The sequence below is a fragment of the Pseudomicrostroma glucosiphilum genome (assembly GCF_003144135.1).
Source record: "Pseudomicrostroma glucosiphilum strain MCA 4718 unplaced genomic scaffold BCV69scaffold_2, whole genome shotgun sequence".
Lineage (NCBI taxonomy): Eukaryota > Fungi > Basidiomycota > Exobasidiomycetes > Microstromatales > Microstromataceae > Microstroma > Microstroma glucosiphilum.
The window spans coordinates 1,610,784-1,637,234 of NW_020289914.1; the positions used below are offsets into that span (position 1 = coordinate 1,610,784).

General features: G+C 55.8%; 10 protein-coding genes across 10 annotated transcripts; 7 read left to right on the forward strand and 3 right to left on the reverse strand.

The window, feature by feature from the left end:
* Positions 1-348: 348 nt before the first annotated feature.
* Positions 349-824, forward strand: BCV69DRAFT_113992 (hypothetical protein). The gene has a single exon (XM_025489111.1). It carries the CDS (start codon positions 532-534, stop codon positions 781-783), a length of 252 nt encoding a protein of 83 aa, XP_025350433.1. The 5' UTR covers positions 349-531; the 3' UTR covers positions 784-824.
* Positions 825-1,593: 769 nt separating this feature from the next.
* Positions 1,594-2,938, forward strand: BCV69DRAFT_245773 (UROD/MetE-like protein; the record flags this gene model as incomplete). Its single annotated transcript, XM_025490175.1, has 3 exons — positions 1,594-1,665; positions 1,749-2,453; positions 2,546-2,938. 3 exons carry the CDS (start codon positions 1,594-1,596, stop codon positions 2,936-2,938), a joined length of 1,170 nt encoding a protein of 389 aa, XP_025350434.1.
* A 1,899-nt stretch (positions 2,939-4,837) lies between these two features.
* BCV69DRAFT_297218 (hypothetical protein) lies at positions 4,838-6,358 on the forward strand (the record flags this gene model as incomplete). The annotated part of the gene is made up of 2 exons (XM_025494092.1): positions 4,838-5,844; positions 5,926-6,358. 2 exons carry the CDS (start codon positions 4,838-4,840, stop codon positions 6,356-6,358), a joined length of 1,440 nt encoding a protein of 479 aa, XP_025350435.1.
* A 150-nt stretch (positions 6,359-6,508) lies between these two features.
* On the forward strand, positions 6,509-8,497 carry BCV69DRAFT_310747 (hypothetical protein; the record flags this gene model as incomplete). The annotated part of the gene is made up of 1 exon (XM_025494812.1): positions 6,509-8,497. The coding sequence occupies one exon, from the start codon at positions 6,509-6,511 to the stop codon at positions 8,495-8,497; it is 1,989 nt and encodes a 662-aa protein (XP_025350436.1).
* A 268-nt stretch (positions 8,498-8,765) lies between these two features.
* On the reverse strand, positions 8,766-10,782 carry BCV69DRAFT_276010 (hypothetical protein; the record flags this gene model as incomplete). The annotated part of the gene is made up of 2 exons (XM_025491099.1): positions 8,766-9,245; positions 9,346-10,782. The coding sequence occupies 2 exons, from the start codon at positions 10,780-10,782 to the stop codon at positions 8,766-8,768; spliced, it is 1,917 nt and encodes a 638-aa protein (XP_025350437.1).
* A 406-nt stretch (positions 10,783-11,188) lies between these two features.
* Positions 11,189-12,797, forward strand: BCV69DRAFT_280887 (hypothetical protein). The gene has a single exon (XM_025491776.1). It carries the CDS (start codon positions 11,685-11,687, stop codon positions 12,597-12,599), a length of 915 nt encoding a protein of 304 aa, XP_025350438.1. The 5' UTR covers positions 11,189-11,684; the 3' UTR covers positions 12,600-12,797.
* Positions 12,798-13,016: 219 nt separating this feature from the next.
* On the reverse strand, positions 13,017-20,460 carry BCV69DRAFT_280888 (putative TOR1-1-phosphatidylinositol 3-kinase). The gene has a single exon (XM_025491777.1). It carries the CDS (start codon positions 20,317-20,319, stop codon positions 13,123-13,125), a length of 7,197 nt encoding a protein of 2,398 aa, XP_025350439.1. The 5' UTR covers positions 20,320-20,460; the 3' UTR covers positions 13,017-13,122.
* Positions 20,461-20,606: 146 nt separating this feature from the next.
* On the forward strand, positions 20,607-24,261 carry BCV69DRAFT_256359 (hypothetical protein; the record flags this gene model as incomplete). The annotated part of the gene is made up of 4 exons (XM_025490596.1): positions 20,607-20,908; positions 21,089-21,411; positions 21,588-21,702; positions 21,815-24,261. Coding segments are annotated over exons 1-4 (3,120 nt in total), but the record flags the coding sequence as incomplete, so codon positions are not given.
* Positions 24,262-24,474: 213 nt separating this feature from the next.
* On the reverse strand, positions 24,475-25,395 carry BCV69DRAFT_297224 (hypothetical protein; the record flags this gene model as incomplete). The annotated part of the gene is made up of 2 exons (XM_025494093.1): positions 24,475-25,241; positions 25,332-25,395. 2 exons carry the CDS (start codon positions 25,393-25,395, stop codon positions 24,475-24,477), a joined length of 831 nt encoding a protein of 276 aa, XP_025350441.1.
* Positions 25,396-25,720: 325 nt separating this feature from the next.
* On the forward strand, positions 25,721-26,393 carry BCV69DRAFT_266914 (hypothetical protein; the record flags this gene model as incomplete). The annotated part of the gene is made up of 2 exons (XM_025490817.1): positions 25,721-25,917; positions 25,996-26,393. Coding segments are annotated over exons 1-2 (573 nt in total), but the record flags the coding sequence as incomplete, so codon positions are not given.
* Between the last annotated feature and the right edge of the window lie 58 nt (positions 26,394-26,451).

Consider the following 26,451-nt stretch of genomic DNA (forward strand, 5'->3'; position numbering starts at 1 on the left):
TGACACCCATCGTACTCGGGACAGGGAGTTTGTCTGGTTCCCGCCTTGACCCTCAAAAGTAGCCGCCGAAGTCCGCGGGGCTAGCGACGCGTTGTCGAATTCTCTAGCTTGCCTCGTATGTCCCTGAGCTGGTACCTTGTGCCTGCACAGCCGACTACTGGTCATCCCTTCGTTAAGTCCCTAGCACAGAGCTGCGCATAGCAAATGGGACTGTGACGTACTCTGTTGCTCACCGCTTCGCCCTCCGGTTCCTCTCGATCCCCATGGTGGGAGCAAAGGAACAGGAAGCAAGCTGAGCCTCGTACTACGTCCAGCGAGTTTGGTGGTCGAGCTCAGCACTCAAATACCTTCGCGGTCACTGTTCCCCCTCGACGGGTCTAGAATGGCCTCTTGGCGGCCGTAAAGGGGTTTTAAGCGGGTATAGAAAGTGTTTGGGCGGCTGTACATATCCTCTCCATTTGCGGTCGAGCCAAGCTTGTTGCGGTCCAAGGAGAGTCACGCTTGAAATAGGACTAAGCCGTCCTTATTCAGATGCTGATGGACTCATTCTGGCAGGAGCGCCATCCTCTCCTCGCATGGCAAATCTGGTGGGTGATTGGGTCCATGGCACTGGTCGATGAGTGGGGTACAGGCAGGCCGTCCGGTAGGTCTGGACTAGTGCTGGCCGCAGTCAAGGCGCGGACTCTCCTCAAGCCATGTCGGGCATTCGGGCTGGACTCTCCTTGCCATCGTCAAGAGGTAGGCCAGCTCTGTAGCGGCCTGAAGATTACGACTAGCTTCTGAGACTCTTCAATGACGAACAGTGTCGCCTTCTGGACGTCGCCCTGCATGCAAGGCCGGCCAATCGCAATTGCATCCAGATGGTGTCATCCCTCATATGCTTCGACTGTCACGTGGGAAGACGTTCCACCCTTGCGGCCCACCCAGCTCGCTTGGCGGCGACCACCCACGCTCTGAGCGATGCTGTCTACGAAGCTGCAGTACTCAGGCAGTATGCGGCCACAAAGGCGGCCATAGCAGTTCCGTCCGCGGTATATGGATTGCAGACGGCCGACGACACCATCAAGATATCCGCCTTCAGAGTACTGAGAAAAGTAATTACAGAAATGATTTGTTACGATGTGTTCCTTTCCTGATGCTGCCACAATATACCAACAGTCTGAGGATCTTGAGAAGCGCGACTGAACGACCAGGTGGCTGCTCGTAGATGCCGCAATGAATACACCTTGCCCAGTCGTCTTTGTGCTTCTGAGTGGGACGTTGTCTTCAACAGCCTTCGCTCGGCCCTTCTGCTTTCTCCTATTGGATCATCCTCTCTTGTACAGCAGCCCACAGAGGCCATCTGAGCATTTCCCAGGCTTGACGTTGTCCATGCAGGGTTCTATCGGAACGGAAGAGCGGAGTGACAAGTGGACTTTGGTGCGCTCCGCTTTATCCGGGCGGGTGTCGCACGAGGGTCAGCTGCATGGAAGACACTCCTTCCACCAGAGTCACCCCTGAAGTCTTCTCTTCTTCATCACATTACATCCATCAGTCCACGATCAACGACTGTACAGAAAAATTGCTTCAAAGATCGCAAATTTACACAGCAAGATGTCAACTTCAGCTTTGCCCTCCTCGCAGCCTCCTCAGCGCTTGGCCGCCAACCCGCCATTCCGACACGAGGTAAGTCCGGACCGTCGGTAGGCGTGCTTCACTCTTATAACACACGTTGAAACGTTTCTCTTCCTCTACATTCTCTCTCTTAGCACGTCGGATCCTTCCTTCGTCCAAAGGCGCTTCTCGAGGCCCGGGCTGCCCTTGCCGCTGGCAAGATCAGCGCGGCGGACCTCCGCAAGGTCGAGGACGAGCACATCAAGGTACACGTCGAGCGGCTCCTGGCCGAGGGCGTACCAGACATCACAGATGGAGAGTTCAGAAGGCAATACTTCCATATTGACTTCTTGAAAATGCTACAAGGGTGCGATGTAAAGGAAGGTGTCCTCGAAAGCAGCGGAAAGCATGTGCCACCGACCATGACAGTCACCGGCAAGATTAAGCACTCGAAGAACATTGAGGTCGACAACTTCAACTACCTCAAGACTCTTGTACCAGCTGAACAGCACGCCAACATCAAGATCACTATTCCTTCACCCACCATGTTGCACTTCCGAGGTGGAAGGAAGGGTATCTCACAGGAAGCTTACCCCGATTTGGATGACTTCTTCGCCGACTTGGCTGCCGCTTACCGAGAGGAGGTTCAGGCCCTGTACGACGCTGGGTGCCGCTACCTGCAGATGGATGACACCAACCTTGCCTACCTGACGGACCCGAAGATGAGGCAGGATGCAGCTGCTCGAGGAGAGGATGTTGATGCCCTGCCATCTCGCTACGCTAAGCTCATCAATGCTTCCTTCGCGAACCGACCCGAGGACATGGTCATTGGCATCCACCTCTGCAAGGGTAACTTCAAGGTGAGCTCGACCTGCAGTAGCTGTCTTTTTCTTGTGTGCCTTGTCGTTTGTGTTGCTGACCTTCTGTGCCTCTTTCGTTCTCTGCCTCATAGTCGCAATTCTTTGCTGCCGGTTCGGAGGAGGGCTACGCCCCCATCGCCAAGGCCCTCTTTGGCGAGCTCAACGTCGACGTCTACTTCCTCGAGTGGGAGGATGAGCGTTCCGGCAAGGACTTCAGCGCTCTCGCGGGCCACCTCAGCGAGAACAAGACTGTCGTACTCGGTCTGGTTTCTACTAAGCTGGCCACCATGGAGGACAAGGCAGCGCTCGTCGCAAAGATTCACGATGCGGCAAAGTACGCTCCTGGAGGTCTGAAGCAGCTCGCCATTTCCGGCCAGTGCGGTTTCTCAAGCACCCACCACGGAAACGCCATCACCGAGGAGGACCAGTACAAGAAATTGAGGCTGCTCAAGGAGGTCGCTGAGGAGGTCTGGGGATCAAAGTAAAGAAGCAAGGCGTGCACGGAATCACGTGGAGGGCAAGATAGCGTGCTACTTGCACCACATCAAAAAGGGCAATTTGCAAGGACATTGTCTCACTTCTCATACTTGACAATGTTTGTGAACCACTTCTCTGACCTTCCGACACTAGCGCTACAATTGCCCCTTTGCTCTCATCTCCTCTCTCGTCTTCTTGAACCTCTCCACCCACTCTTTCTCCGCCTCAGACCCCTTGGGCAGCACTACCAAGCTGAGAATCCCATCCTTGAGCACCACGCCATCCCTCTTGCTCACTCTCCCATCCGCTCCCTTCTCCTCACTCGCTCCTTGGTCCAATACTTCCCGCAGAGAGAGGGCCCGCCCGCACTTGAGCAGACGCATGCGCTTCGTGCTCGCATACGTCGTCAGGTTGCTCGAGACATACTCTCCCTTGGGGTCCCACGGAAGGGACCCGCGTGCCTGCGCAGGGAACATCTGGTCCAGATGCGGGCCGAGAGGCGTGTCTTCGTGGAAGTCGCTGATGAAGTCACTTTGGTTGTGTTGAGGGTAGAGGAACATGACGGGGAACACCAGAGGGGTACGAATAGGGTCTGGAGGAGACCAGGAGGGGTCGGTCTTGCTGAGCGGATAGGAAGAGGAGGAGGGATGCGAAGATGGCAGCTCCGAGAGGTCGAAGTGAGCTGGAGTGGGATTGTCGGGAGGACGAGGGGAAGTCTCGATCCATAGCCCGCGAGCCTGAAGGGAAGACAGAGCAGGATTGTCAATTTTGCGAACCTCTCACGTAGGCTGCTCATACCCTCTCACTCACCAAGAAGGCCTGCTTGAGTGCCTTGTCGCCTTCAACCTTCCGCCTCTCCCTCTCTGTACTGTCCTTCTCCCTCTGAATCTTCTTCTCAGCGTCCTTGATCACCTGATGCTTCAGCTTCAGCATGTCCACATTCCCTTCGTCGATCTGCAGACCATGATCACAGCAGTCAATGGCCTCTACCACCTTGTCCACGGCGGAAAGAGCCTTGGCCGCACGATAGAAGGCCTTGACGGAACGTGGATCCACACCAAGAGCGGCAGAGGTGTCCTTGAGGGCTAGACGATAGTTGTGCATCTCCAGGTTACACGCCGCTCGGTTCAGGTAGAGTGAGAGACGCAGCGCATCCCCCAGAGGATCCGACTCGATGGCCTGGGTATAAAAGTCGCGCGCCTCGCGGTACCTCTTCGCCTTGAAGTAGTCATTTCCGTGCTTCTTGAAGTTCTCTGCCACTTCTTCCGGTGTACCGTCAAAGGCGAGGGACTTCAGAGCCTCCAAGGCTGCGTCGCTGCCCTTTGCGTCATCGCCGCCGTCATTTGCTTCGGGGAGCTCCTTCATGAACAGAGGAACAGAGTCAAAGGTCTTCATGGCCTCGCCTATCGTCTTGCCGGACTTGCCTGGCAGCCATGAATTCATAGCTTCCTCAGGTCTGGAAAGAACATCGAATATCAGTGTCAATCAAGGTTCGTCCTCTGGCAAGCGCTCATTGGGCAAACCTCCCCACTCACCCAGCGTGCATCTGCCTCGCTAGCTTCTCCGCCAGCTCCTCCGAGATGCCACCCCTCCGCGGAGCCGTCGAAGACGACGGCTCACCATCTGCAGCTTCTGTAGCCGCAGTTCCCACCGAGACCGGAGTATCGTCAGGGAGCTCTTCTATTGTGGGCATGGCGGTAGATGTGGTGAGGAGTAAAAGTAAAGATGGATACCATCTTCGGCAGTCGAAGCGGAAAGGGAAGAAATTCGTCGGCAACTTCGGGATTTCGGCATTCATGCGCCGAGGTGACTCGAGAGCAACGCTTGGACCATGCAAGCCCTTACTCCTACCACTACTTGTCTACCACGATAACGACATATCACTCTCTGCTGGCCATCCTCACGCAATGGCAGCTGCTACAAGCGAGTCATCTACACCTCGTCCTCATGTTGTAATCCTCGGCGGTGGAGTCGTGGGCATCAGCCTCGCCTTGTGCCTCCTAGACGTACCAGAAGCGCAGCGGCTAGCTGTGACCATCGTCGCTGCCGATCTTCCAGTCGTCAAGAGGCTGGAGCGGCAGCAAGTCGGCTCTTCAGGGGATGGTGCAGGCCAAGCGTCTCGACCTCCAGCCAGCTATGCATCGTCTTGGGCTGGAGCTCATCACGTCTCCAGCCCATCGAGCCAGCGTGAAGCCAGGTGGGAGCAAGATTCCTTTCGCGTGCTGAAAGAAATCATGAAGCTCGACAAACAGCACAGCTGGTCCACGACGAGTGCCCATAGCTCAAGCGCTACCCATGAAGAGGAGACGATTCCACCTCTGTGCTGGGTCAGACAGGTTGAGCTCTTTCCAACTCGTACCCCCAGAACGAGTACAGAAGCGATGATGAGAGGTGCCCTCAAGATATACTCTCACTACAGCGAGTCCGGGGGTCTCGACCCCGCTTCTCAGGGCTCCTTTTTCCAACCTTCGACTTCGCTACCCTCTCAGCAGGCATATTACTTCAACACCATCGACTATAACGTTCCAGTGTACCTTCCACTCCTATACGAACGCTTCCTGGCCTTGGGGGGAAGAGCTATCAAGCGTCGGGTCAGCTCCCTGGCAGAGGCAAGACAGGCAGCGGCCGATGGTCTGCCTGGCAGTTGGTCCCAGCCGAGCTTGATCTTTGCCTCACCTGGGCTAGGCGCTGGTCATCTCGCAGAGCTCAGAGACGACAAAGTCTTCCCTGTACGGGGCCAGACAATCCTCGTGCGAGCGCCCTGGTTAAGGTATGAAGGAGCTGATGGCAGTGAGGAGTACCCTCTCTGGCCGGCTATCAGTCGCATGAATGAGAACGGAGAGAGGGACCTCTACATTATCCCTCGTGGGGGAGGGGAGTTCATCGTTGGCGGTACTAGAGAAGTTGGCAAAACGTAAGTACAAGGCAGTACAGTCGTGTGACGAAGTGCAGCTGAGCGATTCTGACAATGATTTCATCATCTCCTGTGCTACAGTGAACCATCACCAAACGAGCAGACCACTCGTGCAATCCTTCAACGGGCCCTGCAGATCTGTCCCTCTCTTCTGCCTCCGTCAAAGCGACCCCCTCCTGGCGTGTCTCCCCGAACAGAGGATGTGGACATCATCGGCCTCAACGTAGGTCTCCGCCCATCTCGCAAAGGGGGTCCTATCCTCGAAGAATGGACGCACAAGCAGATAGATGGAGCCAAGGTCGTTCTAGGGTATGGCTTTGGCGGGTATGGGTATCAGCAAAGCTGGGGGGCAGCCATGGAGGGGAGGACACTGGTCTATAGAGCGCTACAGCGAGCTGCGTTGCCCGACAGGTACACGCTGCAATCGCTGGAGGCGGCTGGAGTGTTGCGGACAGATCAGGAGAAGACAGACATACCAGGTATAAGGCCGAAAGCTGCCTCGGCAAGATTGTGAGGGCCAGCTGAGGCCTCGAGTATGTCACACAGATCATGCTTCTCGCGCAGCTTGTGGAGGCGGGGGGCGGAAAGCGGACGCTCAATGCACAGAAAAAGATTTTGGACTGTAATGTAGCTTCTTCCTGCAGATTCTCTACCTACAGCCAATATGCCAAAAGCACCCAAAGCTTCCTCCTCATCGTCTCGCCATGCCAACAGCCGAGCATCCAACGTAGTGGTAGATCCTACAGACCCTTCCGAAGCAATCGCGCTCGGCATCGAAGCGGAGGAACGCGGCGAGCGAGCTGCGTATGGCAACAAAGCCCTTCGGAATTATCAGGAGGCCGCTCGTCTCTACGCTCTCGCTGTGCGGCTCGACCCGCAGGGAGAAGAGGCAGCTGATGCGGCTTATAATGCCGGAAGAGTGCTGTATCTCATAGGCAGCGGCTTCGTCATGCTTGATAGAAAGGCACAGGTGCTGGAGGAGAGCGTTGCATCTTACAAGAGGGCTGCACATTTGGAACAGAGGGGAGGAGCGCAAGGTGCGTCCTCCTCCTCGTCGCCTAGCCCTTTCATGCTTGACATTGTATCGAATCTTGCAGCATCCCTGCAGGCCCAGGCAGATGCTTTAACTGGCGAGGCTGGCGAAGATCATACGAGCGAGGCTAGAGCGGCCGCGGTAGCGTCAGAAGCCTATCAGCTGTACGAAAGCATGGTAGCCAGAGAGCAAGAGACTGTACTCAAATCTCAGCTACAAGACGAGACGTCCGCCCTGCAAGGAAGTCAGAATGGCATTGAAGCAGAGACTGAGTCTGCCAGTATGGACGCAGACCAAGACGAACGGCTTGGGGCGATAGAGCAAGAGGACATCGGGTCGCCATCAGCCCAGTACGCTTCCTCTCTCATTGTGCCCTCCTCACTACTTGAGACCTACCATTCGCTGCACAACATTCTTCTTGATATTTTGCTTCCACTGGCAAAGTCCTCGGAGGATCTAGAGCAGGTCAGAGAGCGTATGGCGGGCATCGTTGCTCGAGCGGAGGACTTTGTGCAGCAATGTGATGCGGCATGCGGATGGGGAGAAAGGGCGAGTCCCAATGACGAATGGTTACAAGGTATCAATCAGCTCAGTAGAGATGCGCTGGAAGGCGAAGTGGCTGTAGCCACAAGTAGTGTAGATCTGGCGCTCAGAGCAGCAGACGGACAAGCACTAGCTGGCCTTGGCCTTCAGATTACAGAGCTCGCTCAAGCTCGTCTTGCCTCTTTGCAAGCGTTGCTCACACCTGCAGCCAAGGAGGCGCTGATGACGACGGCTAGCTCAATACCAGAGTCGCGTAGGAGGGAGTTCTACCAGATGAGAGTCGACGAGGTCACATCGTCTGCTGAACAAGCTATGACACTAGCCCGGACGTTGCTACGCCTCGCTGCTGTACCGGACGCAAGTGGAGCCTCGACTACCTCAGCTGCTTCTACTCGACTGTCTTGGTCCTTGGCCAACAGCGCCTCTCAAGCCTACCTTCTAGCGCTTTCCCTTCTGGATACTACAGGTCCTGGCGGAGCTGCTGCTGTCCTAGGTGCTCGCGCTTCAGCAAATCCTACCACTCTACTGCGCTGTCAAGTCTTCACCGCTCTGGCCTCCCTCTGTCTGCTGCGAGGGGACCCCCAGTACGTCTCTACCAGCAATGCTTCGCAGTCCCCAGCAGTCGTCGTCAGCTCCACCTCTCGTGCCACGATCCGGGACAACGCCCGCATTTACGCCCGTCGAGCTCTAGGGGAAGTTGGCCTGACTTGGGTGTACGAGCCTGCCCCACCCCGCCAGACACCCGTTGCCGCCAAGGCGCAGCTGGATGCAGTACTCGGAGAGATCCCGCCTGGGGGCTGGGACGCAGTGGACACAATGGGCGAGGCGATTCTAACGCTCGCCAGGGCCGTTTGGAGGAGAGGTCAGGGCGGGGGCGGTGCACCTGGAGAGGCAGACGCAGAGCTGGCCGTCCTCGCGGTCAATGCAGGCCGATTTGCCAAAGGGTCTGCCGCAGGATGGGGAGTGGCACTTGATGCGAGGCGCTTTGCCCAATCGATTGTTGAGGAAGAAGGGAGTATGCTACCAGAGGAGGAGCGGTTTTGGGAGGAGTGGGAAGGCAAGGCGAGGGTCGGATAAGAGCAGATGTGTAGCTCAAATCGAGCTGTGTACCACCGAGCACGGTGATGGACAATCGGCCAGACAACGCCGCTATAATGTCACGCATAATCTCTACCATTCAAGTGTCGCACATATCGACGAAGGAAAACGGACAAAGCCGAAGCGGTGTCTACCACAAATGGAAAGGTATATAATTGTATAGATGGGAGGAGAATGATATGAGCCCGATCAACATCGAGACCGATACGAGGGCAAGTGTCTAGTCTCCTCCCCTGCTCTCTGTCTCTTAATGGAGCTCTTGAATCGGCATCGTCTGCGTTTGACCATTCAGCATGGACGTCCCGCTACCCAACAGCTGCAGAGGCCACGGTAGCGACACAGGCGGTCTCATCGGCGCGGGGTGATGTGCTGGTTGCAATAAATGGCGAATCTGCGCTGCGAAGAAGGTCTCAAAGTAATTTGCCAGGTCCAAGATGGACCGCGGCAGCTCCTCTTTGCCCTGCTGTCTCCTCCACCAATTCGTCCTGCGGAAGATGGAGGCGTCGAGTAGCGGACCGTAGCGCAGGGCGAAGCGGTTGGAGATCTCGTAGCCTGCGGGGTCAAAAGCATCATCTCCGTGCACGGTATAGGGCGGTTCGGGAAAAGCACCGTCCTCGACCGGTTGGCCTGGCCAGACGTCGTCACAGAAGCGCTTCTCGATGAGGAAGTCGCATGCAATGGCGGCGAAGACCTTGTCCCGTAGGTTGGGCCAGGGGAAAGCGAGATCCTACACGGAGAGCAGGGAGATCAAGTGGAGGAGCGGGTTAGCAATGAGCAATTGCGGTGAGAGCGAAGCAGTGAGTAGACGAAAGCAGACTCAGACTCACCAAGAACGGATGATGCGGTACGACGCCGGAAAGCCTGGAAGGCTTCATGTTCGACGGCCATCCTGTCCATCGGAGCACGCTTATCGTCACACCGGTGCTTCCCCCCGTAGCATCTGCTGGCTGAGAAAGTCGCCAGTCGGTCTTCTCGGGTGAAGGGTGTACTTGTTCGCCAGCGTGCGCTTGGATGTCCGCTGAGGGTATGTCCTGCTGATCATCTATCGCACTGATGGAGTTCCTAGAGGCAACTCGGTAGTCACCGTCAAGGAAGGAAATCGACTCATCTTCCTCTAGATAGTCTTGCATCAGTCCAAGCTGCTCTGCAGCCTGCTTGAGAACCTTGATCATATCCCACCTAGGTGCGAGGAGATGATCCATCCATGGGATCGACTGAGAAACAAGGGAAACAAAGTGGCGCATGGCCTGTTCTTGATTTCTTTGTATCCGGTAGTGATCATTCTGTGTCGTCGCCGTATTGCCATTTATCTGCCATGATTGAAGGGCGGAATCGTGCTGAGACGGATGATGGGCGATGGGGAGCTGTACTTGCTCCGGTGGTCTAGATATGCTGCCGGAGATTGGCTGAGATCCTGCGCTCAGTGTTCCGGCATTAGGCCAATCCCAGGGTGTGTTCTCCGGCCATGGGACGCTTCCGTCAACCGCAAAGGAAGAAGCGGCCGTCTGACGCGAGCTATCATCGTAGAAGCCGCGTTGAGCATCGTATGAGGGTGTGGATGCGGTCCCGGATGTCGGAGTAGAGAGGCTCAAACGGGCTTCGCCAGGTACGGAAGATGCAGATAGATCCGGATAGAGGGCATCAGGAAGACTACCTTGTTGCGTCAATTGCGCCTGGGAAGCCGAGCCACCATTTACGTACGTGAACGCTGAGCTGGCCCCGGGATTGACAGACGCAGCATCAAAGGCAAAGGAAGCAGGTGACATGGCTGCCCCCTCGACTACCCGCCTCTTCCGCATCCTCCTGCGCCCTGAAGGAGCTTCAGCATGCTCTGCTGTCCGTCCATGGGACGCAGGCGGTATTGCCTGAGGCACGTCTTCGGCTTCTTGACCGCTGCTTTCACCACTGTCGCTCTTACGCCGTCTCTTGGCTTCAATGTCTTGACGCTGCTTCTCGCGATGTCTCCTCTGGGCCAACCTGTTCTGCTCTTTCCTCTTCAAGTACCTACTTTGTTCGCTATTGGCCTCTTCCGCTGCAGCGTGAGCTGCAACTTGCCTTCTGTCATCACTTTCAACCTTGACGGCAGCAGAGGATGTGGAAGCAGTCGCAGCAGACGATGTGTACAGATCAAAAGGCGAAGGTCTCCTTGGAACAGATTTGGGGTCTGGGTGATGATCTCGCTGAGCTGAAGAGTTGGGCTCTGCGCCTGCGGATCTGCTAGTGGTGGATGGGGACGTGGAAAGCCTTGCGTCCACGTTGGCCATGTGCGTCCTTCCGCCGATACTGCTGCTATGAGGTGATGATGTCGCGATGAACAGGAGGATTGACGCTCACGGACTCCACAGATTGCTCCAGGCGGTCGCCGGCCGTGGCCGTCGGGCCGACCGAATTCCTGCCTTCGGTTGGCCTTGACGCCCGCGAGCGAGACTGGCGCGGGCGTGGCGCACAAATGTCCGATCACGTACAGTCAGGGACGAGACGCACGTGGCGCTCAAAGACCGTATCCTCCAGCGACGAGGCAGCGTCCGCTCAGCTGCTGAGTCCACACATGGGCGACGACGACGACGACGATGACGACCACTTTTAAGCAGCTGCGTTGCCGCAAACACCCCAAGGTGCGGTTCATGACAATGGCCTCGTTGCCCTCCTCGACCACTTACAGGCCGAACCATCTGATGTCTAGCCGGACTTAAGTTGTGCTTACTGTTCCATTTAGCTTTCCTCCTTGTCAATCAGCGTCGTTTCGGTCGTACGTATCAATGAGGCTCAGTCGCCCTTCCGCACGGGTTCAAGCGTCGCCAGAGATGAGGCTGATCGGGCGAGGTACCGCTTCCTTGTGCTTGGCGAAGGCTCACTATGCGGTTCCCGGTTCCCGCTCAGGGCGGGAACAGGTAGAGCGGAAATGACCAGGCGCGCCACACATCGGGCCTACTCCCGCCTTCTCAGATATCCACGCCAAGCCACACCGCGGCTTTGGACTGCCGTTCAGCTGACCCGCCGCCGGTAGTTGCAAATGCCATACTCTCACGGATAATGTTGATTGGGGTGGAAGCGAAGGTCTATAAAAAGGCACATGTAGAGTTCATCGCTTTCGACTCCCCATCCTTCTCCACAGCTTCTCATCCATCACTCAGATCTACTCCACCAGCAGCTCATCAAGTCTACCATGTCTGCCTCGACTGCACAACTCCTCGCCGTCGTGGGCGGTGTCCCCACAGTCAGCGTCGATGTACCCATTTGCGCCGTCTTTCTGGCCATCTTTGTTCTACTAGCAGCTGGTCACATGACGCTTTTCCAGATCAACAAGCGACGTGGTCACAAGTTCATCTTCAGTGGTCTCTGCTTCGGTTTCACAATGTCTAGGATTACAGCCTGTGTATTCCGACTGGTCTGGGCCACACGTCCTGGCGATTCGGACATCAGTCTGGTTGCCAGCGTTTTCCTCAATGCTGGAATTTTGCTCGTCTACATCATGAACAACTTCTTCGCATGGCGAATGGTTCGCAGCGCCCACCCTAGCTTCGGCTGGAACCCCATTGTCAGGAAGCTCAACGCAATCCTGCTATGGGGTTGCATTGCCTTGATTCCCCTCATCGTCCTGATTGTGCTGCGCGTCAAGGAGCCTCGAGTTGCACACATTCAGCGCGGAGCTACCATCATGTCGAGAATCGCTCAGACCTACTTCTTGGTCGTCGCCGTCAGCTCTGCCTTCCTCTTGGCGTATGCCATGACACGACCCGGTCAGCCCAAGGACCCCTTTGGGCGTCACTCGTGGAACGGCAAGGCTGTCGTTCTCGCCCTCGGCATTACCTTTGCTTGCATTCAGTCAGGATTCCGTACCGGCACTACCTGGGCACAGGCACCTCTTGCATCGAATCCAGCTTGGTGGGACTCCAAGGCAGCCTTCTACTGCTTCAATTTTGCTATGGACGTCTGCATCCTATTCACCTACCTGGTGGGCAGGATCGATCAGCGATTGCACGTCCCGAATGGGTCGAATGGACCAATGTCCTACTCGAAGTCCGCTACCGAGACATCACTTCACTCTGAAAGTACAGAAAAGAAGGACATCGAGTACTGAGGAGTCCTTCCGTTCTCTGAAGGTCTCGCTCGGCAGGCAGCTGCCTCGATTGTTTCCCTATACCCCATCCCAGGGCCAGGCCAAGGGCCCGGGAAAAAAGAGCGTCTTTCTACTGCAGCCACCTCCAACTCAACGCCTTCGGCTGTGATGTACTACTATCTTATAGACCCCAGACTGAAATTGTACTTGTATACAAACACCGTCCGTCCGCACTGACTTTCCCAGTCTTCTGGTGCTCCGCTCCATTTGTGAGACTGCCGGCCTTCTGCGAGGCAGAGCCGGGTGTAAAGCGCAGGGGCGATCATGTCCGTACCTGATAGGAAGCTTCTCCGCACCGATTAACCGACGCCCTCCTGATGCGACCTCCCTGCGAGCTGATTGCGGTGGAACACAGCATCCTTGAACACAAATGGCAAGGTTGTATCGAAAGACCAATGCATTGTGTACACTACAGGGAGCCGGAACAATATTGGTATGATGACAAGATTTGCTTCCAATGATTCTCTCCCTCTGCCCCCTTTTCTTACCAGAAGCTACAGAATCCAATGAATGCTCCTGCGAGATTCTCATTGTTGGTAGCCTCCTCGATCAACCTACTCATCTGCTCCGAAACGCTCAACGGCTGGGGTCCGTAGTCCCTGCCGTTGAGCTTGTTTTGAATACGCCTCACCACCTCCAGCGCCCTCTGATTCCTCACATCGCCCATCTGTCGCGGTCCCGCTCCACCCACCCCAACACCTTCGTGCTCGCTAGCGTCAGGAGCACGCTGTTGCTCATTCGCCTCGTCCGCCACGAGACGCCAGCTGATCAGAGGATCGTGTACAAATGCCTCGAGGAGGGCGAGTACACTTTCCTTGTTGTCCCGTAGCACCCGCATGACATTCTCCGACGTCACCTTGAAGGCACCCTTCACACCTCCCACTTCCATTGCATTCACCAGCATCCTGGTCAGGCGGAAGGGCACCCTCTCTGGGAACTTGGGTCGCTGACGTGCTACCTCGAAGCAGTCACCAAAGTCGATATGGATAATTTGGCCACTCAGGCGGTCCAAGAGCAGATTGCTCGGGTGACGATCGCCCAGACCGAGGATGTAGCCCGCCACCGATGACGTTGCCAGTGAGCGCGTGTAGTTCGTCCTCCTCTCGAGCCATGCCTCGGAACTGTGAGACTTCAACCAGAGGACCCTGTACAGATCCTGGCCGGGTGTGTTGTCCAAAGCATATTCGAATACTTCCACCTTGTGCAGCAGAGGGATGTGATCGTAGTCTGGCGCCATCTGTAGCATCAGACGATGTTCAATGTTGAGCAGGATCTTGTGCTGCTCTCGGTACTCCTTGATCAAGACGTGCAGTGTATCCGTATTCTCTACCCAACCCAGCATTCCCGTGTTGGGCGAGAGCGGGATGACTGGATATCGTCGGATGTCCAGACGCCTCTTGTAGCATTCAGAGTCGATTGACAAGAGCGTGTTGACAAGCCCGAACAATTGCATGACACGTTCATCCTGTCGAAGATCCTCGTGGCCCTTCAGTAGATACTGGTAAGTCCTGCCATCGCTTCCCTTCATCTTCAGTCGACGTGGCCGCTGCTTCGACGAGATGGTCAAGACGGTCTGCTCAAATGTGCTGATGCGCACAATCGGCTGGCCACTGTGGTAGGTACCTGGCACTGCCAATTCGAGGTTGCGCAGTGCCAACAGCTTAGGCGAGACATACTGCAGGTCCAGCTGGACCGAATTAGTTGCGGGCAGCTGCTTCGCGATGCGCTTGAAGACATGGTAGTAGAGATCCCAAGCCTGATTCAGGTCGCCGATCTCTCCGTGCTGACGGTAGCGGCGACCATACTCCCGAGCCTCTGCCAAGTCTCGGCCATGTGTCTGAACAAAGGACGTCTCTCGCAGTGTCTCGGGGCCCTTTTCAAGGGCTTCGTGGAGCGGCTCCAGAGTGGCGAACATGCCATCGATGTTGTGTTCGGTGAAGTAGAGTCGAGACGCCTCTTCCAGACCCTCGTGCCATAGCTCATGCCATAGAATCGCGACTCGAATGAGCTCGTTGCTGACCAACAGCGCTTGCTCAACAAGGCGAGGACTGTGCTCTCTGACATTGTTCATGATCGCCATGGCAGCCTGGATTCGCTGCAGACTCGGCGACTTGGCAGCGACGGTCAATGGATACACAAGAGCCTGAGGATGAGCAGTTCCGACGTTGGAGAGCAGGTGGTGAATCAATCGACGGACTCGCGCCGATGGCATGTTGATACGAGCGATAATTTGTGGAACCACCTCGAGCCACGTATCCACAATGACACTGTTAAAGCCTTCAGACACCGCCTCGGCTACGTTCTCTTGGTAGCCAAATTTGAACCAGAGAGTCAAGAGACGCAGTGTGTCTTGTAGTGAATTGCCACTGGCGAGGGCAATGGACCTGAAGAATCCTTGTACCGAGGGCACGATGCTGGCGGCGATCATCTGAGGGGTAATGTCATTGCCCAATCGCTCGTGATGCGAGATCACATCGAAATTGGCCAGCGCCCAGGCATGCCATGCTTTGTACCAGCTGCGGTCCAATTCAGTAGCGCGATGGTACGAGTTGATAACGTTCAGAGAATCGTCGGTGACCCAGTCTTCGTTCAGTGCAGCTTGCCACTCTCCCTGCTTGAAGTAGCACCTCGCAAGCAGACGGGCATACTCGGCGAGCTTGGGCGAAGCTTGCCAATCTGGCTGAACCAAATTTCCACGCTCGTCAATGCCATGAAGACCAAGGTCCTCCGCTAGATTCACAGTGAAGTCGCGCAGATAGTTCAGACTTTCCAGCTTGGCACCGCTAGCCCACATGAACTTCAAGTGAGCGTAGATGACTTGTGGCGGCGCTTTTGGTCCGCCAGCTGCATTCGATGGGGAGTGTGTATCCATCTGCCCGCCGTTGGCAGTTGAATCCGGACCCAATAGAGAATTCAGGGTCTTCTCTGCGAGAACCATCCGACCTGACTTTCTGCAAAGATTGGCAAATTTGATCCAAGTCTCGGTGTCATCGGCCGGTGTCAACACAATAGAGCGGACGGACAGGATCCTCTGCCATACCTCGACATCTGGTTGACAGCCTTTCAGCCTCTTCATCCAGGTTGACCGCATCGTAGCCTGTCTGTCGGGCTGCTCACGGTAATCGAGCTTGTAGATGAGAGCCTCTTCTAGCTCAGACAGCATTTGCGTCCTCACCAGGAGCCCATATGCTCGTGTATAGCTCTCGTTGATGAGAGCCGTCAGTTCTTGGTCGAGCGAATCTCGCGCACGAGTGATATGCTTGTTAGCCTGCTGACGCTGTGATCGATGCACGTGCAAGATGGCACGATAGAAGGATCGTTCCGATGAGTCAGACCTCATCGAGGCGATGAACTCCTCCATGGCATCCCACTGGCCGAGTGCCCATGCTGCTGCACAGGCCAATGGAGCCATCTGCGTCCTCTCCGAACCCGATGCTGTGACCCACTTATCCTGGACCAATGTGGAAAGATTTTCCCACTCAGCAAGGGCGTGAAGACAACGCATCCTGCCGAAAGTCGATTCGAGTGGTTCAGAGCCCGTCGCCGCTGCCTTGCGATCGTAGGCGACCAACGCGTCCTCCCATCGACCGAGCTTTTCAAACCATTCTTCATGGTGTACAATGTCCAACTGTTCCCTGGCATACGTCAAGGTGCCAAAAGCAGCGTCTTGATTGCCAAGTCGACTGTTGATGTCGATCAGATTCTCGACAATGTCAGCCGAAGGACCTGAAAGGAACATTGACTCGTAGTAGTGTAGGGACTTTGCGTACGAGTGGAATTTGAAGGCTTTTTGACCGAGAAGGCGAATGTCAACCGGCAGGGCTTTGTCGTCGTGCTCCATGAATTCAGCGAGGTTGAGTAGTCGCATGACCACTTCATCTGGCACCTCCGGAGCGTCAAATGCCGTCTCGATCGCGCGAACCAGATCGTCTTGATAGTGGGAGAAAAGCTCTGGCCAACACGAGACGAACGCTGTGTTCATCAAGTTGTAAGCGAGGGGGTGATAGACATCGGCCAAGCTGCGACAAGCTCGTAGGGCGTGTGAGGGCGACTCCCGCATGAACTCGACGGCCATTCGCCGCAACCACTCCCGCCAGTCATCTGCGGTCGAAATCTTGGACGTGTCCCACGCTTGCCTGAGATGCAATTGATTCACACTCATCTTGGTGGCCTCGGCCAATGGAGCATCGTCCGTCTTGTCTTCCAGAGCTCCGTCTGTTGGTCCGAGCTCCGGCGGGAACTTCTCCCCATCCAGAAGCTTTCTGACAAGAGTGTCATACTTCGCGTGAGGGATACGATTCTGAGCAACGACCTTGTTGACAACAGGTACAAAGATGGCGTACGAGGGACCGAGTTGGTAGATTAGTGCTGCGAGAGTGTCCAGCGCTGCAACTCTCAGCTCGCTGTTGTTGCCCTTGAGGATACGGACGAGGGGCTGAATGACTCTCGAGGCGTGATCACAGAAGTTCACTTTGCGAGTGAGCTGTGCCACAGTGGTGATGGCAGTCTTACGGAGCTGAAGAGAAGCATCGGGTCGCTCGAAGAGTTCGACTACAGGTGGCAATATCAGATGAAGATACTCCTCGATGCTGGATCCGAACACAGTAAAGGCGTGTAGTATCCTCATCAGCGTAGGCTGTTGGCGTTTCTGATTGAGCTCGCCCTGGAACGTCTGGAGCATGTTCGGCAGCAATATTGGGAGGTAGCTCTTGAATTCGCCCTCGAGAGCCTTTGCGACCGCCTCTACCACGGAAACGATGGTGAGCTGTATGATGTGTGTATTTGATGCAGAAGACCAATGCTCGCGCACGAGACCGAAGATCTCATTCAGGTAGTTGCGGGCGTGTTGTTTGATGATACTGATCAGGATGCCCAGCTGTTGCCAGTAGAATTCGGCCAAGCTTGTGGTGCAATTCTTGATGACATCAAGGAACGCAGGAATTATCTGCGGCAGGAAGGGCACACACTTCATCCCCTGGGTCTTGAACATGTACATGATTGCCTCAATGACGGCATGATGATGCACGGGTAATGTCAGGTCTTTGAGAATGGCAAGGAGTGCCTCGATGGTGACCGACTGGTAGAACTCGTCGGACGAGGTGCCCATCGTCATGGCCATTTCCAGTAGATCCGTGGGCAGCGAGTCCTTGTTGGTAACTTCCCCGGCTCCAATCGCTCCGCCGCCTTGCGTAGTCGTCACAATACCGTCATCTACATGCTTTTCGAGTACTTTGTAGCGATAGGGATCAAGCGCACCCAGAATGCCCATGACTCGGATGGACTCGCGCCGCACAGCCGGAGAATTCTCTGTTCTGAGAATTTTGACTATGGTGGCGAGCAAGTTGCGATACTTCAGGTATGGCTCCACGACATGACCAGTATTTGACGCTACTAAACCCAACGTTCTGAGCGCGGCGTCTCTCTTCATTGTGGAGGCCTGAGCAGCCGAATGGCCAGCAAGCTGCTCTATGGCTAGCTTCACGAGCTGCTCTACGTGAGGAAGCAAGTCTTCTCCGCCGACCTTGGCAAGCTCCCCAAGGCACTCCATGACACGTGCTGCTACCCCTGGACTTGGGTCATTGGCTCGAGGAAGCAGGATCTCCAGCATCGGCAATGCATAGGACTTGACCAGACGTGAGGAAGCCCTGAAGACCTCGGTAAGAAGCTTAGCAGCATCTTCCTTGTTGCGGCTTACAGTAGAGTACTCGAGCTCCGTCAGTAGCTGAATGAGGGCCTTCCGTAGCGAGGGCATGACGTAGGCAGGATTGTGCTTGGCCAGTCTTCCGATGATGATAATGGCGATCTCTCGCACAGCGAAATTTTCGTCATTCAGTGCCACGAACAGAGACCGTACATACTCGGACTGGGCGAGATGTCGATCAAATCGCTCGTCCAAGGCGGACAAGACGGTCTTGCGTAGCTCTGCATTGGGATCTGCGATTCCAACGGTCATGAGCTTGTCAAGGACATCGTTGACAACTTCGATTGCGTGCATGCTGGTTTGGTAGCAGATTGGATCATGACTGAAGAGCCGTGCACATGTTACAGCAGCAGCCTTCCGGATTTCCGAGTTATCATCCTCGAGATAAGGGAGGGTGCAATTTCTTGCAAACTCATTGAGGATGTGTCCACTGAAATCGAATGCTCCAAGCGTCTCCAGCGCTACGGTGATGGTTGCCATGTTTGATGTCGGGACAGTGATCTCGGCATTGTGACGTATGAAAGGATTGGGTGCCCCGAGCGCTCGGTAGGGCTGACCAATCAGGGTCATCGAGAGCATGTCCAGCAGACGATCTTGCACGATTCGCAGCAAAGGAGGAATTGCTCTCACGAGCCTTTCCAGTGCCATCACTAGAGCTTCGCTCAGCCCGCATGCGAACATCAGATCAAGCAATTCGTGCATGTACTTTGTCAGGTGGGGACCAACAGCTGCCGCCAAATGCCCAATGCAGAAGAAGACCGGAGCCTCCGGTACGGTAGTAGCATTCCTTTGCTTGTTGTTGTTTCGGCTCTGTAGCGCATCCTTGACGCAAGCCAGAACAGAGTCAATATATTGCTTCATCCTGGTCCCCATGGCCGCTGAGACCAGTCCAATGGTCTCGAAGATCTGAGTGGTCGATTCTTTGGTCGCCTTGTCCCTGTCTTTCCTCAGCTGATCAGTCAGCATATTCATGACCTCGTAAAGGTGTGTGTCGCCGAAAAATTGGGGATCGTAGTTGGCTAAGACTGGTATCATACTTGTCACTGTTCGCTTAATCAGAGGGTCTTTGGTCCTATGGAGACGCAATATGAGCTCGCAAACTCTATGGAAGCGGGACTTCATGAAACTCCTGGAGTGCTGCAATAGCTCTTGCACCGCCATCATACTCCCATGAGCAGTCTCAACGGCAGGTTGTTTAAGCCCCTTCTCTGCCTCTTCATCGATCAATTCGCAAAGCTGAGTGCCCATCTGCTTTTCCCTGGCAGCAATGATCTGCAGACAAGCCCCTAGTGCTTCAGCGCCTCCCTCTCTGACCATCAAGCGTGTGTCCCTCAGCGCTACCCAGATGCGCTCTAGCACTCGCGGGACATATACGTGGAAGAGGTGGGGAACGTTGCGAGCCATCTCGCGGATGATGAGCACAGCTGCGTACCTTCCGGACTCATTCCGATCGCCGGCTTGTAAGAAGTCCAAGGCTCGTAGCACTTCGAATTCGATGAATTGATCTCCGAGGGAGTGACCTCCGATCTTTGACACTCTTCCCAAGGCCTTCGATGCTGCTATCATCACTTGAGGATCATTGCAAGGAAGGTTGGGTTTGAGGTACTGGTAGAAGCGGTACAATCTTGCAGAATTGTCTTCGCTCTCCAAGTCAATGAGAGACTCAATGGCAATGATACCGCCAAGCTTCTCGTGAGCATTTGGGCTGTGAGTTAGCTCGAAGATACGACGATTGAGGTCGTTGTTGAAGACATTGAGGGAATCGCCTTGCAGGCCTGGCGCTGCAAGGGTGACATAGTGGCCAAGCTCCCTGCCCGCAGAGATCCTCGTCAATTCATCTTTTGACTTGAGGTTGCTGAAGATGCGTGTGAGAGCTTCAGCAGAGACGCCCACGGTGTTCGTCGTTGCAGATGAGGAGGATGAAGCAACTGCGAGACCGTTTGAGGAGTGAGGGTGGGCGATCACGCCCGGTGGGGCCATCGCGAGTGAGCCACAGCGGGTATCGCAGCTCGGGAGCTACACCAGAGAGCTAGCTTTGTTGGTGTGAGCAGCCGAACAGCTCCTGTCTCGGGATGCTATGAATGCGACAATGAGGATGTGTCGTGTGGTATTGCGAGGTGGTGCTTTGGTGGACGACGGACGATGGTCGGCTCATGCCGCCGTCCCGAGCTCAGGCCGCCCGCTTCGACCCCGCGCGCGTGCAGGCCCGATGTCGACTCCCGCCAGTGCCCGCACCCGCGATCAGACCAACACCTTTCCGGGGCCAGGCTTCTGATCCTACTTTACCACCCAACGAAGAGGGCTTGCCAATGGCAAGGCAGCTGCTCGTACACGATGCCTCTGAACATCGCCCATCACAAGTCATACCATCCCTACAATAGGGAAAACATAGAGAGGGTGCGCAAAGATGAGGAGGAAGTCAGACGCAACGAGGAAGCTCGCCGGCAGCAGAGGCAGGCCGCTGAGTCAGAAGCCAGGCTAGAGCTGCTCAGAAATGCAAAGGGAAAGGGCCCAGCAGATCAAGAAGGGAGCGACCCACTACCCGAGGAGAGCAGCGCAAGCAGCAGGAGTCGTGTAGTCGATGGTCCGCCGCCGCCACAAGGCGAATCTAGCAAGGGTGGTAGCAAGTCGGCAGGTCATATCAACTTCTGGGCAGACCTTGAAGGCAGGAAATTTCACGGGTCCGAGTCACGAGGTCGGAAGCGTTCTTCGGATGGAAACTCTCAGGGTGATACGGCTGCAAGCGGAGCCGCTGAACGTGCAAAGCTGGAGGAGCAGATGACCGTGTATCTCAATGGCTTGGAGAAGGAAGGAAAGCCTTGGTATAGCGACCCTCAGCTGCGCGGACCAAAGGAACGGCGGAAGACGCAAGACGAGACGCTGGAAGCTGCTTACAAAGACTCAGCTCTGAAGTCGACTTACGACCCGTTGAAGGCAATGTCAGGATTCCTGGCTCAGCGAGAGCAGGCCATCCGGCAGAGGCGTCTTGAAGATGAAAGGAAGAGCGCAGCTGACCGAGGACCTCCGACTGAAGACGCCTCACATGCCGGACCGAGCTCATATCGTCACTATGTAAGCGAAGCCTGGGGCTCTACTGCGCCCGAGACTGAAGCCGAGAGGGAAGTGCGCCTGCGGCAGATGCTTCAGCTGAGGCGAGACGAACAGGATTTTCAAGAGCGCCCAGACAGAGCGGATCTGGGCGAAAGAGATCACAGTCTCCCGATAGCAGGAGGAGAAGGTCTGATCAGCGACACTATGACCGAGCAAGGAGATCTGACGGCGACCAAGGCGAACGTGAAGACAGAGGCAGATCTGCAAGAGAAGAGCGCAATGGGCACGCTCGAACCGCCGAGGCCGCAGGGGGTAGGGGAAGCAGCCAGCGAGGTAGGAGTAGCAAGCATCGCTCAAGAAGCGACAGTACCCCAGACGCAGGATCAGCTCGTAGAACCTTCTCCGACACACATAGGCATCAAAGTCGAGCCAATCGAGACGGCGACCGCCACCGCAGGGTCGATCGCGACAGAAGGTGTGACTGAGGCTGCTCGGAGCCCTGCAGCCGCGAGGGAGTCCATGTACCCAGTCCTCCTCGGAGAGATGATTGCAACAGTCCTGTCTACCGAAGAGTATCTCTTCTCCGAGGATGAGGTCAAGGTACTTCGCTTCTACCCTTCTTTATCGTACGAAGCTCGCTACCTCTTCTCGAGACTAATCCAGCGTAAAGACAGTTGGCTACGATTTGAAGCGCTGAGGGCGTCATATCAGTCGGAAGTCACCGATATGGAAGCAGCTGTAGAAGCTCTGACAGGCACCGCGCAACCTCGCTTCTTAATTACTCATGCTGAAGCTGGCGACGACGGGCAAGAAGCAATGCTCGGTCTGCTTACACTGGACGAATTGAAGACCCTCGCGAAGCGTTGCAACACCGCAAAGCCTGGTACCACGAAGGCAAGCCACATTGCCGCTCTGCTGAAGACCCGCACCCAAGGAACGCTCTCGTCAGCATTCTTCCCCGTCAGCCCAAGCAAGCGTAAAGCAGCAGCAGCAGCTCAACAGAGCCCTTCTAAGTCCACTGCATCAACTAGCTCCAAGCAGCTCGCGCTGAACTTCACGTCGAATGGCAAAAAGGCGACGCAATCTGTCAAATTAGCTGCAGAAGTCACCAAGCTGCTGGGCTTGCTTGTGAAGGTTCACTCCTCCACTCGCAGCCTGATTGATCGTGTGGCGCTGGTGTTCTACCGCGGAGCGATGCTTGGAGCTACTGCTCTGACTACAGCTGTCCTATCTCGCTCTCGTAGGCGCAACTATCCTCGCTACGAGACACAGCGCTCTCCCCGTGTCTTCCTCACCCGTGAGCATCTTCTGGCATTCGAAGAGGCTGTTGCAGTCGAGACCAAGATGGAGGAGCTGCTGCAGTGGGGTGATGGGAGCGAAGCTACATTTGCAAAGGCTCTCACCTACTTCGAGGCCATCTGGCCCATCTGGAAAGCCACTGTGACTGCCTTTGACCAGGAGCACCCCGACGGCCCAGACAGAATGACCTACCATCGTATGCGTTTTCATGCTGGCTGGCCACAGACGCGAGTTGTCTACAAGGGCACTGTCATACTGGCCCGCTTCAAGCTCCACAAGCGAGAAGAAGAGGTGCTGCGAGCTCTGCTTGCGCAGCGACACTTCAGGAGAGGAAAAAGAGGCGAATGGTATGACCGGCTAGCTCTCGTAACGGCGATGTACTCGTACCCTGAGAACAAGAATAAAGGCAAGTCAGAAGCCCTCAAGATCGCTGTGCAGGGTATCGAGGACCCAGACACTCACTTGATCTACCACGATCAGCTTCAGAAGCGAATCTGTCGGCTGGAGAATCAGCTGCCGATCCCAAAATCGCAAAAACATGACTTCTCGTACGCGAAGCTGAAGCAGTGCTCCGAGAAGACGTACTTCGGTGTCCGCCTTGACTCCATGGACGATGGGATGCAGTCAAGGCAGAGGCTTCTCGCGCCTCTGAACAATATCGTAGCCCCCAAGCCTGACTCGCCGGTAGAATCTCCAGAGGGATCTCGGTTTGTGCAGAGAGCGCCAATGAGGAAGATAGTCAAAGTTGAGAGACAGACCTCACCCACGAAGCTGGGCAGCGCTCTCATGAAGCGTAGTGCTTCGTCATCATCGGATCTCTCTCTCGACGTTGCTATGCGAAATGATGAGAGCCGGCGCAAGATGGCCTCACCATCGCCATTTGACGCTGAAGGAGCGGACGAAGCAACCTTGGTCCAGTACGAAGTCTCGCGCAAAGAGTCTCGCACCTCGATGGCGTCCGTCTGGCGAGGTCTTGACGGTCATCCCTGTCGCGTTGAGAATATTGTGCTGCAGCACTACGAGCTGGAAGGCTACAAGGGCTTTCATGATGAAGGTGGGGCCCTCAAGATGCTCTTCGCCCTGTGCTTGTGGGACGTTATCTTCCATGCGCCTGGCGTGACGGACATCTTTGAGACGCCCTATCAGCGGGCTCCTCTCGACATGGGACAAGACTCCTTTTGTATCACCAGAGGTCCCTTTCTACGCGAGAGGCTGTCACTGGTCGCTCAAGGTGGCGCCGAGGCTCTGATCAGGGAAGTCGACGATCGCGAACGCCCAACAGCGACCTGGGCGCTGGGCTGTCGCTGGGATGCCTTCACCCGGGAAGACCTCGTTGAAGTGGCCAGTTGCATCCCTGGGCAGAGCCTCTCGGTCATCTTCCAGATGATGGCAGAGGAGTGGGAGCATTGCTCCGGTGGTATGCCCGACCTGCTAGTGTACAGGCTTAGCGACAAGTCTGTGAAGTTGTGCGAGGTCAAGAGCGTCAATGATCGACTCAGCGAGACGCAGAAAGTTTGGATCGACGTTTTGCTCAGGGCGGGAGTACAAGTCGAATTGAGTCTGGTGAGAGAGGCGGAAGGAACTGGTAGAGATCGGGGAGGAAGTCGAAGTCCCGTCAAGAGGCAAAGTGGAGGTGAGGCGTCGCCATTGAAGCGTGAAGTCACGCCGAGCATTAAAGTCAAGGATGAGCCAGAGGTATGAGAGAAACAGGATCCGGGCAGCATATGTAGCATCACACCTCACGAGCCGGTCGATTTTTTTCCACCCCGTACGAAATGTATTGAGCTAGTCAAAGTAGCGCTGGCTGGGTCTGCCAAAGAGGGATAGCGGGAGCTCTGGTACACTAAAGACCGCACCCTGAGTGTCGCTAAAGAGAGTATGACGATCAGGAGCGTCCTTCTGATCCACTGCGACAGTGAGACCTGGCTCGGCAGGTACCTTGCTACTAATTCCAGCTGCCACATATGCCTCCTTGCTGACCCATCCTATCCTGTGTTCATCCCCGAAGCCACCCACTGCATAGATCCTATCAACGACGAGCTGCACCCACCTCGCCTCGTGGGGAGACTCTTTTGCCCCAGGAGCCCACTTCACGCTATCAGTGTGCACCGAAGTGAAGCACTTTGCCAGCCGATGCGTCAGGCTCGCCCTTGCCTGCGTCTCCTCCTGTGGAAGCTCCACGACGTGTCCAAAGAGCGTGACCCTCAATTTCGAAGGCATCCCCTTTCTCCACTCTGGCCTTCCCTCTTCCCACTTGCTTGCATCTCCCTTCTTCGCATGTCTCCAGTCCACTATTCTTGGATCTGGATTGCTCCCGACGGAGAATGTGACATTGGCTCCTGGTGCTAGTGCGTTGCGCCAGTTCTGCGAGACGGGCAGAGCGAGAAAAGTAAGGTCGCCGTTGGACTGGCAAGGTGCGAAGTATTCTGGACCGGAGAGGGGGGAGTTGTGCAGGGAGGCATCTGGATGGCTGTGAGAGTAGATGGTGGAGAGGATACCGGAGGAAAAGTGCTCGGAGGGTGAGGAGAGGAGGTGGCGGACTTGCTGGGCGGCTGAGCGAAGGAGAAGTGCGATGTATGGCGGTCAGCATGTCAGCCGCAACGGAAGTGGAGAGGGTCAGTGTCACCGTCACCGTCACTCACCTTGCGCTTCAGTCTCCCAAGCGGCTGCGTATGCTGCAGAGAGAAGGCACACCAGTGCTGACATCTTGATGGAGATCCTCATTATGGCAAGCGGCAAGACTCGCTGAAGTACAGTACAGATGCCAAGGTGGGAAGAGTAGCGAGGCGGATCTGAGGTGAGCTGACGACGGAAAGGGCGGCGGCGAGGGTCAAAGCACGGACGGACATTGATTGTCAATTTGCCTCAAAGCATCCGAAGCTGCTTCCGTTCCGCCCATCATCGTCTCTCCCATTTCACCTCATTCATCTCCTAGACGACCGACTACCTCGTCTTCTTCTGGCCGAAGATGGCGCGGAAGAAGTCTCAGTACCTCGATGGCTTCTCCTCGGACTCGGGGGGCTCGTCAGATGACGGGGATGCCTACGAGGGAATGACGAGGGAAGAGAGAGACGAGGCGCAGCTCATGAACGGATATGGGAAGAAGCGCAAGAGAAGTGGCAAGGCAAAGGAGGAGGCGATCTACGGCGTCTTTGCAGATGATGATGATGACGGAGACGCCCAGGCCAGAGGCAAAGCACCGAATCGAAAGCAGACAAACTTCCTCAGGTGGGTACAGAACATTCCGCGTAGTGGACGTGGAGCTCAGCGCTCTGACTCTGATTGTCTTCCTTCCAATCATCGCAGAGGGCAAGCCTTTGTACCTGCATCAAGCAAAAGTGCCGATATGGTAGCCTCAGACGAATCTGGAGGCTCCGATCAAGACTCTGACTCTGGAGACGAGGATGATGGGGGCTCGTCAGCCGAAGACGATGCGCAGACAATCCGGGAGGAAGCTGAAGACGAGGAGGTGGATGCCAAGCCAGGGTTGGGCGGGGTTGGATCCTCCTCAAGAGGTAGAGGCGGCTTTACACCTGCATCTTTCCTTTCGTCAAGAGGCGGCATAGGTTCCCGCAGACCCGCGATGGACGTCGATGACGGCCAGGAGACGGACGTAGCAGCCGCCCTTCCTGTGGGAATCGGGAGTCATGCTGGCATAGGAAGCTCCTCAGCATCTGCCCCCAGCATCGGCACCTCTCGCGGAGGTATAGGCTCGTCTTCCGCCTCTCGAACTTCTGATGCTCGGCCTAGCTTCCCGATATT

Bases quoted from the DNA above. Each gene is read 5' to 3' on its own strand.
- BCV69DRAFT_280888 (XM_025491777.1), bottom strand. From the start codon at position 20,319: ATGGCCCCACCGGGCGTGATCGCCCACCCTCACTCCTCAAACGGTCTC.
- BCV69DRAFT_280887 (XM_025491776.1), top strand. From the start codon at position 11,685: ATGTCTGCCTCGACTGCACAACTCCTCGCCGTCGTGGGCGGTGTCCCC.
- BCV69DRAFT_113992 (XM_025489111.1), top strand. From the start codon at position 532: ATGCTGATGGACTCATTCTGGCAGGAGCGCCATCCTCTCCTCGCATGG.